This window comes from Platichthys flesus, chromosome 21, assembly GCF_949316205.1.
Source record: "Platichthys flesus chromosome 21, fPlaFle2.1, whole genome shotgun sequence".
Lineage (NCBI taxonomy): Eukaryota > Metazoa > Chordata > Actinopteri > Pleuronectiformes > Pleuronectidae > Platichthys > Platichthys flesus.
In genome coordinates this window covers 13853774-13867654 of record NC_084965.1, presented here as the reverse complement: position 1 = coordinate 13867654, position 13881 = coordinate 13853774, and the positions used below count along the sequence as shown (strand labels likewise).

The 13881-nt window shown below is 43.7% G+C and overlaps 1 protein-coding gene across 1 annotated transcript in view; it reads right to left on the bottom strand.

Annotated features, from left to right (window-relative positions):
- map3k22 (mitogen-activated protein kinase kinase kinase 22) overlaps positions 1-13881 on the bottom strand; it is a 37644-nt gene that overhangs the window by 12226 nt on the left and 11537 nt on the right. Inside the window, exons 4-10 of the mRNA XM_062379525.1 lie at positions 8804-8907; positions 7422-7459; positions 4081-4180; positions 3685-3801; positions 3221-3335; positions 1295-1428; positions 321-394 (exon numbers count right to left, since the gene is read on the bottom strand). Coding sequence (XP_062235509.1) covers positions 321-394; positions 1295-1428; positions 3221-3335; positions 3685-3801; positions 4081-4180; positions 7422-7459; positions 8804-8907 — 682 coding nt within the window. The remainder of the gene's footprint in view (positions 1-320; positions 395-1294; positions 1429-3220; positions 3336-3684; positions 3802-4080; positions 4181-7421; positions 7460-8803; positions 8908-13881) is intronic.

Sequence of the window (13881 nt, the reverse complement as noted above, 5' to 3'; positions counted from 1 at the left end):
CAACAGCAAAGTGACCTGATTCCTTTTCCACAAAGGCAGCCAAGGCAGGGTCACGCAGCTCTGCTGGCCTTTAACACCATTTACAAGCTCCACTGAGACCTTCGGGTTGCTTCTGTGTGTGTGTGTGTGTGTGTGTGTGTGTGTGTGTGTGTGTGTGTGTTTCTGTGCAACCTACACACTGACCACATGCTCCAAATGTGAACAGGCACCAAACCAAGTCTAACATCACTGCAGATAATGCCAGTAAGAATATAAAACCACACAAACAAGGTTAACAACTAACACACACACGCAGGCACGCACGCTTCATGGTGACTCACCTGTCCAGTGCCTCGTCTATTGATTGACAGCTGTTTGACAGTGAATTGTCTGCGCTCCCAAAGGGATCCAGCATCTGACAGATATAATAACACACAGGGATCAAGTGTCAGAGAGCATGCAATCATGTGGGGCTGATTATAAAGCAGTGCAGGTAGAGAAGTGTGTACTACAGTGTGATATATGTTAGTGGAGGGACATAAGTCCTGTACGTCATGGACAGTGTCATATTACATTTTTCCAAAGCAGCAACTTCTGCAGCTACTGATAGAACTTCTACCACTAATGATAATAGCTTCAGATTCATGGTCATGGAGGATACATTTTCCCATTTGTTGTGCTATGAAACAGACTGTAATAAAAGATGGATGACGCATCTTCACCTCCTCCCAATATCCAGAAATTTAGCTAAAATATGCCAGATACTAACAACGCCATCTTGTGCATTTGGAGTCTGTGCAGTAACGATCTGGGGCAATAAAAAACAATGTGCAATACACATCAACATATGATAAAAAACAACTGCTCCTTTAAAAAGCCTCAATGCAGGAAACCAAACGAGACTCACTCAGGCCAAAAGGTCTGAAAATAAATGACCGATCTCTGTTTTGGCTCTTTGTTGAGTGGCCATGACAAGCACGGCTCGCTGGAGATGCCCCAGTTAAAAAATAACGGACAAGTCAGATGCAAACAAAGTCACTGCAGAGCAGAGCAGAGCAGGTTTCCCTCAAATGAGTCCAACAGAGGAAAGAAATCAAAACTCTGTTTTCAGAGATGCCAAACCAGAAAGTCATTACTGTGCAGCAGCTGGGGCTGAAGATATAGCACATTTATACAGACCCCTAGTGTGGGTTGTTAATAAGTTTAAGTTCAATATACAAGACCATTGATTGCGTGGAAATTAAATTTGATATTAAACCCCCTCTGTTAGAGCATGGTTTAATATTGAGGCTTTTTCTTTTTTTAAGGCTCTTACATTCCGGTCCAGGGTCTCTGGGATGAACTCCCCTTCACTGTGGATGCTGGTGTAAGAGCCCTGGCGGGCGATCTGCTGCTGCTCCTCTGGGACGCTGCCCGGCGGCGGGGACGTCCGACCTGTGTGGAGGGAGCCTGGGAAGATGTGACAGATTTGAACGAGAGAAACCAGGAAAGGAGGAACAGGAAGCAGCGAGTTTGAGGAGAACAAAAATTAGAAAGGATGGAAAGAGGATGAAGAGATGATGATGAGATAAAAAAAAAGGGAAGAGGAGAGAAAATGGTGCCACAGTGTTATTCATGGTTACACGATTATAGTAGGAAAGATGACTTACTAAACCACACTGTCGCCACCTTTAACCTCAATTACTGTGACAAACGCTCCCCCGGCTGAGCTGTAACGGAGACTGAGCGCTCGTCCTTGACACAGTATGACGAGCTGCTGAAAGTCGGACTGTCACCGAGTGCACTGGCAGGGAGACAACGGGGACAGGGCACTGAGACGTGTAGGAGCAGTCAAAATATCGGAGAAAATAGTATTTTGACTAAAAGCCAAAACTATTTTCTACCCGGTTCCCTCCCTCCATCCTCTCCTCTCCTCCCGCTGCTATACGTCATCGAGCTACCCGGGCGCACATCACATCTTCACTCAACCATCCACTGTGACCGCTCTCCTGTCACCTTTCATCTGCCACCACACTCCCTCCTTCCCCCGACTCGCAGGCTGGCGAGCGGGAAACTGACAGCGGGCGAGTTACTCTATACAATTTATACGAGCCGGGATGGTGACAGCACTGATGTTAATGGTTCTTTGTGAGAAAGATTGGCGCCGACAGCGATCATAAAGTGTTTTCGGCTGCCAATGCGAAAATGCAGATGCGACGCACAAGCAGGTCGTTTGTGCACGCGTCGTGAGGTTGATGTACGACTGAAACAGTGACCTTTCTGGATAGACCTGATACAAGGGGGAGCGGAAAGATGCAGACCTGGGCGATCAAGGGGGAGCGGAGCATCTCAGAGCTAAATAAACCTTCATGCTGGGTTACCAAACAACCAGGAGGGACAACAGAACCGGAGAGTGCCGTTGTTATCCGGCCGTGAAGCGTGACGAGACAAGAAAAGGACCTTTATGTGTCTTAAAGGAATAGTGGGACATTTTCAGATTCCTTGCACGAGCTAGATGAGAAGATTGAAACCACTCTCATATCCTGAGGTTCAACGCGAGGCTGCAGCTGCACGGCTACGCTGGCTGGCTAAACTAACCATATGGAAACATGAGGAAACAAAAATATCTTCACAAGAACAAGAACTAGTATATAATCCACTCTAAAAACTTTAAAATGCATAATACGTGATGATAAAACATGAACTCCAGAAATTATCGTATGTTAGAGTCCGTTGCTTGGGCCATTTTCTGGAACTATGCCTAGCTAGCCATTTCCTCTGTTTACAATCTTTATGCTAAGCCAACTGGTCGCCTGCTGCATTTTATTCTGAAGGGACAGCTGTGCGAATAATATCAAAGTTCAAACTAATGGAGGTGGATGATGATGTGATGATGATTCAGGCCGAGAGCTGCTTGGTATGAGAGGAGAAACTTGTCCTTGCTGTGACCCGTCATCGCTCTGTCTGATGAAGTTGTCACTTTCACCTCCAATTTGCATTTTTTTGTTGGGACGAAGCGTGCCCCTCGTCCTTCCATTAACATTCCTATGACAATGGCCTCACTCTGTGTTGTAAATTGACACCGACAGGCCACCCCTGAGGCTTAATCAGGAGAACAAGGAACCTTGACATCAGCGGGATTCTGCTTTGCTATTTTACCCTGCCGCCTCCCACCCTTGAAAATCTGGATTTGTAGAAGCTACGTCAAACAGCTCTTCTGATCAGAGTGGATCTCTGTGTGTGTTTCTGTGCGCCGGCTCACCCGTCGAGTGTTTGCGCACCCTCTCCGACCCCTTGAGCAGGGAGCCCTTCAAATCTCCCAGCGACCGTGATGATCTCAGCTCGCTCTGGTTGTCCCTGCTGTTCACCTGCAGGTACTGGAGCGGGAAACCAGATAGGAAGTAGGAGAATGTGGAGAAGTGGATAAGAAAAGGAAGCGAGGACAACATTACATCATTGTTCATTTACATCACGCTGACGGTGGAGGAAGTTTTTTTTCTCTATAAAACCAACTCATAGGTTACAGGGTTTAAAAAAAGACAATGACTTCATACAGCTGAGTAAAGTCTCTCGACAAGTGAGTAAGTTTCATCTGTTTCCTTTCATGGTTGTTATGGAAACAATTCACACAATGACAGCGCCAGCAGGACATGCATCGTACGTGTCGGTACAAATGCTGCTCAGTGAATGATTCACTCAGAACAGTGCACATCGTCAGGGACTCACATGGTTGTTCTTGGGAGTCTTGAGCAGTATCCTGAGCAGCCCGTTGATCCCTGAGCTGCAGCTCAACGTCAGCACCGCCTGGTCCAGGTCTTCCTGGGTCTTCAGGGGCAGCAGCAACTGAAAGGACACGAAAACATACAGCACATGACCTTTCCTTCCCCATTGTTCCATAACGAAGGCATGCAAATGCATAAGTGCACGCATGACGTATACTGTGGATGTTGGTTTTGTTGTCATGCGAAAGTCTCATTAATCTAGCTGCAGTAATTCAAATGGGAGAAGGCTAAACAATTTACACATGTGTTGCAATGGAACCAGGACAAAGTATTAGCGACTTGTGCCATTCGAATCAGATTCATAACAGAAGTCAACGATCTCGACCAGTTATTGTTTTACCTCTTTTTCCATAAAGAACATGTCCATCTGCTGCCCAAAGGCCTCGGTCACTTTCTGCAGCAGCTCCTTGATCTTCAGCGGCCTCTGGAACGGGATGATGCTGCGGGGAGGAGAAGGGCAGCGGGGTCAGAGGTCGACAGTAGAAAGGTCATGTTTAGCTGCAGCTTCCGTTAACACAGACTCAGTGGTTCAGCTCAAGGTGAGTTTGACCAAATAAGCAACTGGCCGCCCCGAAACCTCACAGTTTACTATTTATTCGTAACTTATCAACAAGCTAAAATCAAAGAAAAATGGAGCAGTTTCCTTTTCTTTTTTTTTTTTACCTTTTTTGGTTTTCTGCAGCCCATTGTCCCTTTAAAATATCTTTATAATGAATGACCATCTAAGAAATTGCCATTTTATTGAAGTGTTTCCATGGTAACGAGGGTAAAAATGGACGGGTCAGGTGGGTCAAGGAGAGGAGTGAGCCGAGCAACCAAGACCAGATGAAATCAGAGCGCAGCAGAGCAAACCCCTGTGATGTATATTAACTTCTTATCAACTGTATGCCTACGTGTACGACTGAGTATACACACTTGCTCTGTCTGTGCGAGTCTGACCTTATCAGCGAGTGTGTGTATATATGGTTTGCGTGTGTGTTTGTAAAAGTCTCCATGCATGAGTGTGCTTCCCAATCAGTGTGTGCATCGGACACTGTTTCAACACCACTGGGCCTCTCCACTAAGCCGGCACAAAGGCAGATGGGAAACTTCCTGAGAGGAAAGGGGAAAAAATCTGGAGCGGCAGCAAAAGCAGCAGGATGTGTGTCTTTCCCTCCTCTTTCAAAGAGTGACAGAGTGAAAGATACAGAGACGCGGAGATATTTACAGACTGAGAGAGAAAATAAAAGGAGACAGCCTGAGAAAATAAAGGATCAGACAAAGAGAGAGATTCTCCCTGACATTTCTTCTCCTCTCTCTTCTATCTATTTCTCCTCCCTCTCAGCTTTTGAAGAATCTCCAGCCCACCATCTCATTTTAGTATCCTGATAAAGGACTTGTTTTTTATCCCATCATTTCCTCATCAGAGGCCAAAGCTCTGCCTATCTTAATCACTGCTCATTGGTTCCCTCATTTGAGGAGAGGATTCTGGGAAGAGGGAGGCCTGCAGATCAGAGGCGAGCAGCGGCACAACTAAACGCTCTGCGTCTCTGTTTATACTCGCCGATGATGTGTCTGATAAAGGACGGGGGGGAGAGAGATGTGGAGGAGGAGGGGTATGAGTATGCTGCTCCAAAAGATAGGGCTTTCCTTCCTCCGTGCAAGCAGTTGGACTCTCACTCAGTCACAGGAAGATTTGCAGAGTAAAATGCTCTTGCACGTACCGGCACACGCTCTCTTTCTCTCGTGAACACAATCACAATTATATACACAGAGAAAAAAGAGGTCTGGCTACGTTCCTTCACTCTCTGGCAGGAGACCCTGAGGCAGAGCCAGGGGAAGAGAGAGACACAGCTCGTATTTCCTGCCCAGGACCTTCAGTCCTTGCCAATGAAAAGAGAGGCTGTCCAATTTGATTCCATTGTGAACAGACATTACTGTTATCCTGACTCAGGGACTCCGAATGCCTTGAGTGCTGCGGACGCTGCTTCTTCATAACACGCAAGTCACACTGCCACTTGGGACGAAGTGGACACTATACTGTGAATAAAGATGGATGACATGACAGCCCCTACGTGATCATTTTGCACCCCCCTGGTGCCTGGTCGCCGTACATTCTACACCACCTCCTCCATGTTAGAAGAGCTGACATGAGCAAAACTAAAAAGTCAATGTACACGTTAAAATTAATTGTTCTCATGTTTTATGTCATTTTTGGTAATTCTTGTCCCACTGATGTACGTTTAAGTGTTCTAGTAAACTTGGCTTTAGTTATATAATGCTAAACATTGGTGGGACATCGACACCTTGATCACTAAGGTGAAAAAAAACAAATGACCTTAAAAGCACAAAATGGCAGCAACCACATCCGGGCTTCATTTTTGTACAGTGGGAGGATGGGAAGACACGTCGTCCATCTTTATGGTTTTCATCTACAAGTGACACCTTTCTAAATCAAAGTGACAGAGGTCAGAGCTCAGACAAGCCTGACATCAAGCAAACTAACCAACAAGATGACAAGAGAAGAGCAGGAAGAAAGAGAGCGAGACATTCACACTGAAGTAAAAAAGTACTAATATTATCTATGAATGGGGTCTTTCGCAGCGAGCTGTTGTCTGCCAGTTCCAACAGAGCAGTGCAGTGTGCAGGGAGAGCGTGAGAAAGAGAGGAAGACTGAGACAGAGAAACAGAGGGAGGCAGAAATGCACAGAGACAGGAACATGAAAAACTTGTCTCTTCCTCAGCAGTAGCCAATTAGGGGCTGTGAAGAAGTGGCGAGACCCAGTGTGAGGCTGCATTCTGCTGGAGGAGCATGTCGTTTCCTTCTCTTTCTCTCTAATGCTAGCCCGTTGCTTCCTCGTCGCAGCCTCACTGAACCGATGCATGTTCCTCTCTTGATGAATCAAATCAGTTGTTAAAGTTTATGGTCACTCTCCCTCTGGTGATTTCCACCGTAACAGTACATTTCCCCTCTAAGGATTTGTTTTGAGTGTATTCTTTCTGAGGGGCTTCATGGGGACGATGTCTGCACGTGAACTCTCCCAGTATGCAAACCTTAAACCCAGACAGGGACCAGAACATCGTGGGGCATCCATACATGGACAGATGGAGCTTAGTCCTTATATAGACAAAATTATCTTAGCCCTAAACAAAGCTTCTCCTGTTTCAAAAGATTTTTTTTATGCAGGGCGCTTCACTTTCAAAGTCCTCCAGTGTGGTAAACAAACCGTAAGGCACCTTGGTAGAAACACTGCTCGTAACTGTGTCTCCAGACAGAGTTTGCTTAACCATGCTCTGCCTCTAAAGCTGAACAGATGGCTGCTGGGTGAAGGATGTGAGAGGACAGCGGGAAAGCACAAGAAAACAGACGATGAAGAATTAATTTGGGGTGTGCCTGGAAGACTGGACACTGAACTGAAACACTTGGCACTCCCTCTCGTCTTTCTGCTCACTCCCTCTCTCAGGCCCTCTTCCTCCCTCCCTTCCTCCCTCAAACGGCCCGTCCGAGTCTCAAACACAAGGCCTCGGCTAAATGTCAGAGCAGGAATTTTCCCTCTCTCTTTATGCTACTCTGGCATGTAACTGTGATTTCCCTTCGACACAAAATCCCAGGCATGGCAAAGCATAACAAAAAGGATCCGAACTGAGGAGTAAAGGCTTGGACAGGGGAGGAGAAAAAACAATAAGGGGGTTCCAACATACCGTTTTTCTCTCTCATGCTCCAGCTTGACTCTTAAATCCTGTTGAGAGGAAAAATAACAACAGAGGGGAGTTATGGAAGTGGAAAGTTAAAAGTGATTCATGGCTGTACATGGGATTTGGGTTGCCACAGAAATATAAGCGATAAGATAGACAAGGAACTGTAGGGACAAAAAAGCCCCATAATAACACCGTACATGTTGTTTCGCTGTTACACAATTTCTGTCTGCCACACAAAGGCCACATTATCCTTCCACTTGCCTCCGAGGATGGCATAACACAATCTAAGTTTTCTATTTATAATGGCTTTACCCCCAGGGAGCAGGAATCTAGAGGAGCCTGCAAGTCTGCATGAGGTCATGGTGATAAACCTGCACTGACATCATATCAGGGCAGGATATTGGGTAAAAAAGAAGCGAACTCGCAGAGGACAGCGGCGGAAACGCTCTCTGCTCCTCGCTGTTTGTTTACGTCTCATCGTAAACATTGGTGCTTTAAGAGGATTTGCCAATTATCATTCCACGGAGAGGGAACAAACGGCCGAGTAAACGACTTCAGAAAGAGGCACAAGGTGATTGAGAGGAATTAAATCCTGGGAGCCCTGCAGTTTTAACTGCACAAAAACCACAAAGGAAAATGATAAGCCGTCCAAAGTGTGCCTGTTTATTACTTTCTCCAGTTTCTACACGGCTCCACTGTGGCCATTTAAGATGCAATGGACATAAAACATTTCTGCCAGTTACAATTTTATGAATGCAAATGTTAACTTTCCAAATAATATACAAAAAAACAACCTCATACCAATGTTTTAAAGTTGACTTTAAAGCATCAATCTTTAGAATTTAAAATACTGTGGACCTGTCAGTACTCTATTGTCAAACTTGCAGCATATTTAATTATTCTGAATGATGGTGAACATGTCCCTGTCACATCAGTGCCTGTAACATGTTTGAATTAAACCCAGATTAAGCTGCTGTCAGCTGCCGTCTCTCCAAAACTACAGCACAACCTTGACTTGACTTTGAAACCCAGCAAACTGTCAGCCTGGCAGAAAAAAACAAAATCTGAAGGGAAGAAAGGTTTAGGTTTTAGGTTTAAACTCTGACTGACAGCAAAGGTTATATTAGTTTATAATCTGCGTGACCAATTTAAAGCATCGTCTCCACTCTCCACTTCCTCCCACTATCCAGAACTGAAGCGATGAGGGAGGCGCTGTTTATGACCTGTACTGCAGCCAGCCACCAGGGGGGTGAGCAGTTATGTCGTCCATCTTTATATGCAGTCATTGCATGGTTTAAACCAATTGTCAAACAAAAATCTAAACTGACTCCCTGTAGGCTTTTAAGTTAGACAAAAGGTGATGGAGATCTGGTTCTTAAACGTACCTGTTTGTAGAGCAAGGTTCTGCTCTTAGGCTTGTGATGCTGGGTGTAGCAGCGGCCCAGGGCTGCCAGGTCCTTCATGATGGAGTTTAACGCCTCTTCATCATCTGAAGACAGAAAACACAAATCAAGGAACTGATACACATTTGTTTGACTGAAAATTATTAACTACCCATAATGTTGACTTTAAGTGTAATAGTCTAAAAGTCTTGTTTCAGCATTTGTCATGTGGATTGTGTTGGAACACGAGTTGGCTCAGGTCAGGCACTGGGGCAACACCTGGTCTGTTGCTTCCTGTTCTGACGCCATCTGAGCCTTTTCCACTAATGGAAAGTATCCAGTGATTTATCTTTGACATAACAACAACAACAATGTTCCCTCTGTGAATAGAGAAAATCTGTTTTCTCTGCGCAACATCTGTAGAAGCCAAATCCCCGTCAATACAGATAGTTATTGCAACGCGAGTAAGGTGAGGAATTCTGATGTTGCAGATAAAACCCACAAGACAATGTGGTTTTCCCTTCACCTCTTTGTAAAAAAGCTGAGGGAGCAAAGGTGTTTAATAATGCAGCACGCGTGTCCATGAGCTTGTCACTGGGGCTAATGTGGTCGAGAGTGTGTAGCCTGCAGCTAAGAAGCGAAGCACTTCTCATTTGCAGAGATCACAGATACATTCTTCTATAGTTGAAATGTGTTCTCCTGTAATAAGACAGAGACTGATCTTTTCTTTTGTCGCACCAACGAGCTCCAAATGAAAACCGAAGCCGGTTTCAACATGAGCAGCGATGTATGACTTCAACGGAGAAATGCCAAGTGTGTTCAAAATCCAGAATTCACTTCTGAAAGGGAGAGAAACATCTTCAGGTCTATAAGTTTGATTTAAACCTTCTCTCAGCATGTGGAGGATTCTCCATCTCTCACTTAACACTTTCCGCCACACACACATATATGCACAAGTACAACAACACACTCTCTCATGTGGAAAGAGGGGGACAATCGTGGAGATGAGCGTGTCAGGCATTATCATATGAAGAGACTTTAATAGAAGCAATTATCTGAGTGTCGTGATTACTATATAAAGAAGAGGTGTTTAACCTCAGCTCCTGACTGCCTCTAAGATAAGCACAGGGTGCATTCATTAAACACACACACAAACATAAAACCTTGTACTTCTATATTGGTGAGGACACTCATTGGCACATTCTCTAACCCCTTACCTTAACAATCCCAATTAAAAGCCAAATACTTAACCTAAACCTCATTGTACCTATTTTCCAAAAATGTCATCACTCCGTAAGCTCGAGGCTCATAATGACCCTCACAAAGAATCCGTACAAGCACACACACACGCACGCACGCCATGCAACCCAAACAGCACCTGCAGGAAGGACCACATTCTTTTAAGTAACAAGAATCTGTGTGAGCACATCGCAAAGTGTGTTGGTCGTGAAGGGAGCAGATGGGGTCTGGGATGCCATTGGATCTTGTTGATCTCGGGCTGCTCTGGTCTTGTTGCCAGCTGTTTGTCGACAGTGGGCCAGTCCGCTGGGTTCGCCCACGGGTCACAGAGCGCACACATCAATTTACACATTCCATTTCGAAGCACCATTTGAATTTGAGTTCCAGATCCATTAGCAGTATTTTTCCCAAACTCTAAATCGGTACCACAAGGACTGGTATTCAATGGGGCCAGGTTATGCGAGGTAACATGAGGTTAAAGTTTGCTGTGGCACTTAAAACTACTTGCCATGACTGAGTGGATGTAAAGCTGCTTTCAATTTTCCGTAGGGGCTGCATGCGAGCGCGCAAATGTCCAATTCAGTTGCTCTGGACATTTTCAAGAACATTTCCTGCCAGCCCCCTGGTAAAATGTCAGAGTGAGCCAAATGTGGGAATACAGCAAGAAAATGTCTGGAAAATTCACAGCAAACAAGTGGATGTGTTAATGCTGTTTTTAATACGTGATGGACACAAAGCTGAAAACAACATAATACAAATATCTCAGGATTTAAAAAAAAAGAGGAGCCAAACACGTAGAAGACCCTGACGAAGATGTCAAACTGAATAGGAAACGAGATTCAAGATGTTTTGTGGAGAGAGTTCGTTGAAGGTTTTGATTCCCAAAGGCACCAGTCCTCACCTGAGCACTCTGAACATTTTATTTTTGTAGAACGCGTGTGACCTGGACAATTGAGGAAAACTCTGGAATATGTTCCAGACCCAATTTTTCGGGACAATTTCCAGAGTTCATATCAGAAAACGACTTCTGCAAACACTGAATTTTCCGATGACATTGAGAAAGATACTATTTAATTGTGGATTGGGCTAAAACCTGATCAGTTTAACACATAAATTACACTGATTGCAAAGTATTGTCAATTATAACACCAAAACTATCTACATGGCAAGACGACATTCAATTGTTTAACTTGGATATAACAAACATCTAAATCCAGTGTTATTGTAAATTTCTCCTGACTTCACCTTATCCAACTTAATGTTTTCGTCTAAAAAAAACGTGGCTACAGAGGTGGACTTCTTGTTTAGGAAACCCAATATAGCAGCAGGAGTGAGGTGAGGGATGACGCAACCCTCCTCTCCAGTGACCTGCACACTCCCTCCTCGTACAGGGAGGCTAAGTAAGGCAGAGCGATAAGAAAAGTTACACCCACAGAAACTCTGCCTGCAGTGCAAATAATCAAAACAGAGCAAGTAGAGGGACGAGCTTCTAGAAATGAGGGCGGTAAATCAGGGGAAATATATCAGATGGTTTAAAGCACCAAAGTGTCCAGAAATATAGTAAAGAGTAAACTATATACATTTCCTGACATGCTGTGTGAATGTGCCTGATTAATATGTTTCTTAATGTAACAAGAAGCAGGCGTGAAATTACATTTACTCTTGAAATTCTAAAAATAGTTTTCCATAGTTCAAAAATCGTCAATTTCTCTCTAGTATTTTTTTTTAACTCTAATATTTCACTTTGTCACATTTAAAGTTGAAACCGTCACAGAAAAAAAAAAATGGATGATCAACAGAGTAAGAAACTGACAAATGAAAATAAATCAGCAAAGAAGCTGCTGATAAATCTGTAGCATCCTGGTCTGTGGCTGCTTGGGTTCCATGTTCAGAGGTTGAGATTTTTGATTTTAAAGGTTGCATCTACATGAATGAATCACTGATTTATTGCCTTGTACATTCACCCTTACACTCAGTGAGGTGTGCACCAACTTCCTGCTGTTCTCCTTCATCCCTGCTGTGACTGCAGAGCTCACTCAGCTCAGTGTTTGGGAACTCAGAAGAAACAAGAGGGGGCTGCTTATATTTCTGTAAATGAGAATTAAATAAGCATTCCAGTGCAGGATGTGGTGTAAAAGACTCACATAGTGATGTTCAGAGAGGTGATGCTGCTGTGGTGTTTATTGTCGTCTTCGCCTCATACTACTGCTTTATTGTGCAGCTAATTCTTTGAGGCGTGGCAGGCTATTGGATTTATGTGGCTCAATATTACCACATCAAGTCTACTGACACTTGCTCTGGTTTCCAGGTATTTGTATTATTTTGTAAATGCTGTTTCAATCTAATAGATTAAAACAGAAACAGCAGTCTGTATAAACAGCATCACACACAAAATTCTTCAGAGTTATCACAGAATCAACAGTGGAATGAAAATAACAGTACATATACACCTGCATATAGGTTTCCTTAAAGATGTTCTTAAGTTGAATTTACTTCTACTTGAGTACATTTTGTTTTAAGTAACTTACTACTCTACTTAAGTATAGTTTTCCAGTATTCTTCCTACCCCTGGCACTCTGTTTAGGACTACACATGGTTGTTTTTAACCACACATGGCAGCAGTGGTGGATGACTAACAGCTTCACCAGGCCGGTTGTCTCCGAGCAGGAAGGAACTGAGTCAGTGTCTCTGTCGTGAATGTGGAGCTGGGTTAACCGCTTTATTCCACATCAGGATATTAATGGGTTTTTTATTGAATCAGACAAAAGACCGACATGAGGGTGAAGAGCATTTCTACACAGTCACTCTGAAGATAATCAACACTCAACTATTGTATAGACTCAACAAGACAGAGAAAAGTAAGCAAGATATTCCCAAATTTTTATTCTGTTGAAAAATCTGTAATATTTAAGTCAACAAAATGTCAAAAAAATGTAGAGCCCATAATTGCTTGATACTTCAAAGGCTTCCATAACAAAAAAATTGTACATTTACAAAATAACATGGAATAATTTAAGATTTATCAAATTATATGTTGATACAAATGTAAGCTGTGTTTGAATGGTATAATACAAGTACATAAGTATGACAATGAACATGTCTGTAATAATTATTTTGTCTTAAATTATCAAGTGACTATGCAGTAAAATGGCCCCTGTAATTGTTTGTCTGTTTTATATATTCTTATATGCAAAGTAACTATAACTTAAATTTGGATAACGCTTTTAATAGTGTAAAAATGCAATGTTTTAATGAGTAAAACTAACAAATACTTCATATATCTAATTATAAAACTACTGATTATTTAACTTCAGCTGAAGGAATAGTAAAGTGTATGCTACTTTTATTTAAGGCAGCTCCAAATGTTGGATAATTCTACAGAAAATTACCTCATAATCAAACCCGAAAAATGACTGCAAGCACTTCCTCCACCTTTATTCCTCAATATCACTGACTCTGTTGCATGCATTGTTTCCTCTCAGCCCCGACTGGCTCAGAGCTCCAGGCTACTGGTGTCCGCTCGCAGTCAAGGATACAAAACAAACAGTGACTGTTGCCTGTGTGTTTATATCTGGTCGTCTGTAAGCATGTTTGAGGCCTGTGCTGTACCTATGGCTAATAGCACAGAGGGAAGAGTGGGAGGGGAGGTTGGTGAAAGGGGTAGTGAGAGTGTGAGAAATGCGTGGAGCTGCACCAGTTGTAATGGCAGCCTAAAAACGATGTCATTACATCACTTAGGCCTGGTCTGCCGCCGCTGCCAGGCTGAGGCAAGCCAAGCTCACCAGCCCAGTGGAAAGAAACCAGCTCCCACAGCAACCGCACGTCACTGCCAAGAGCAGCCT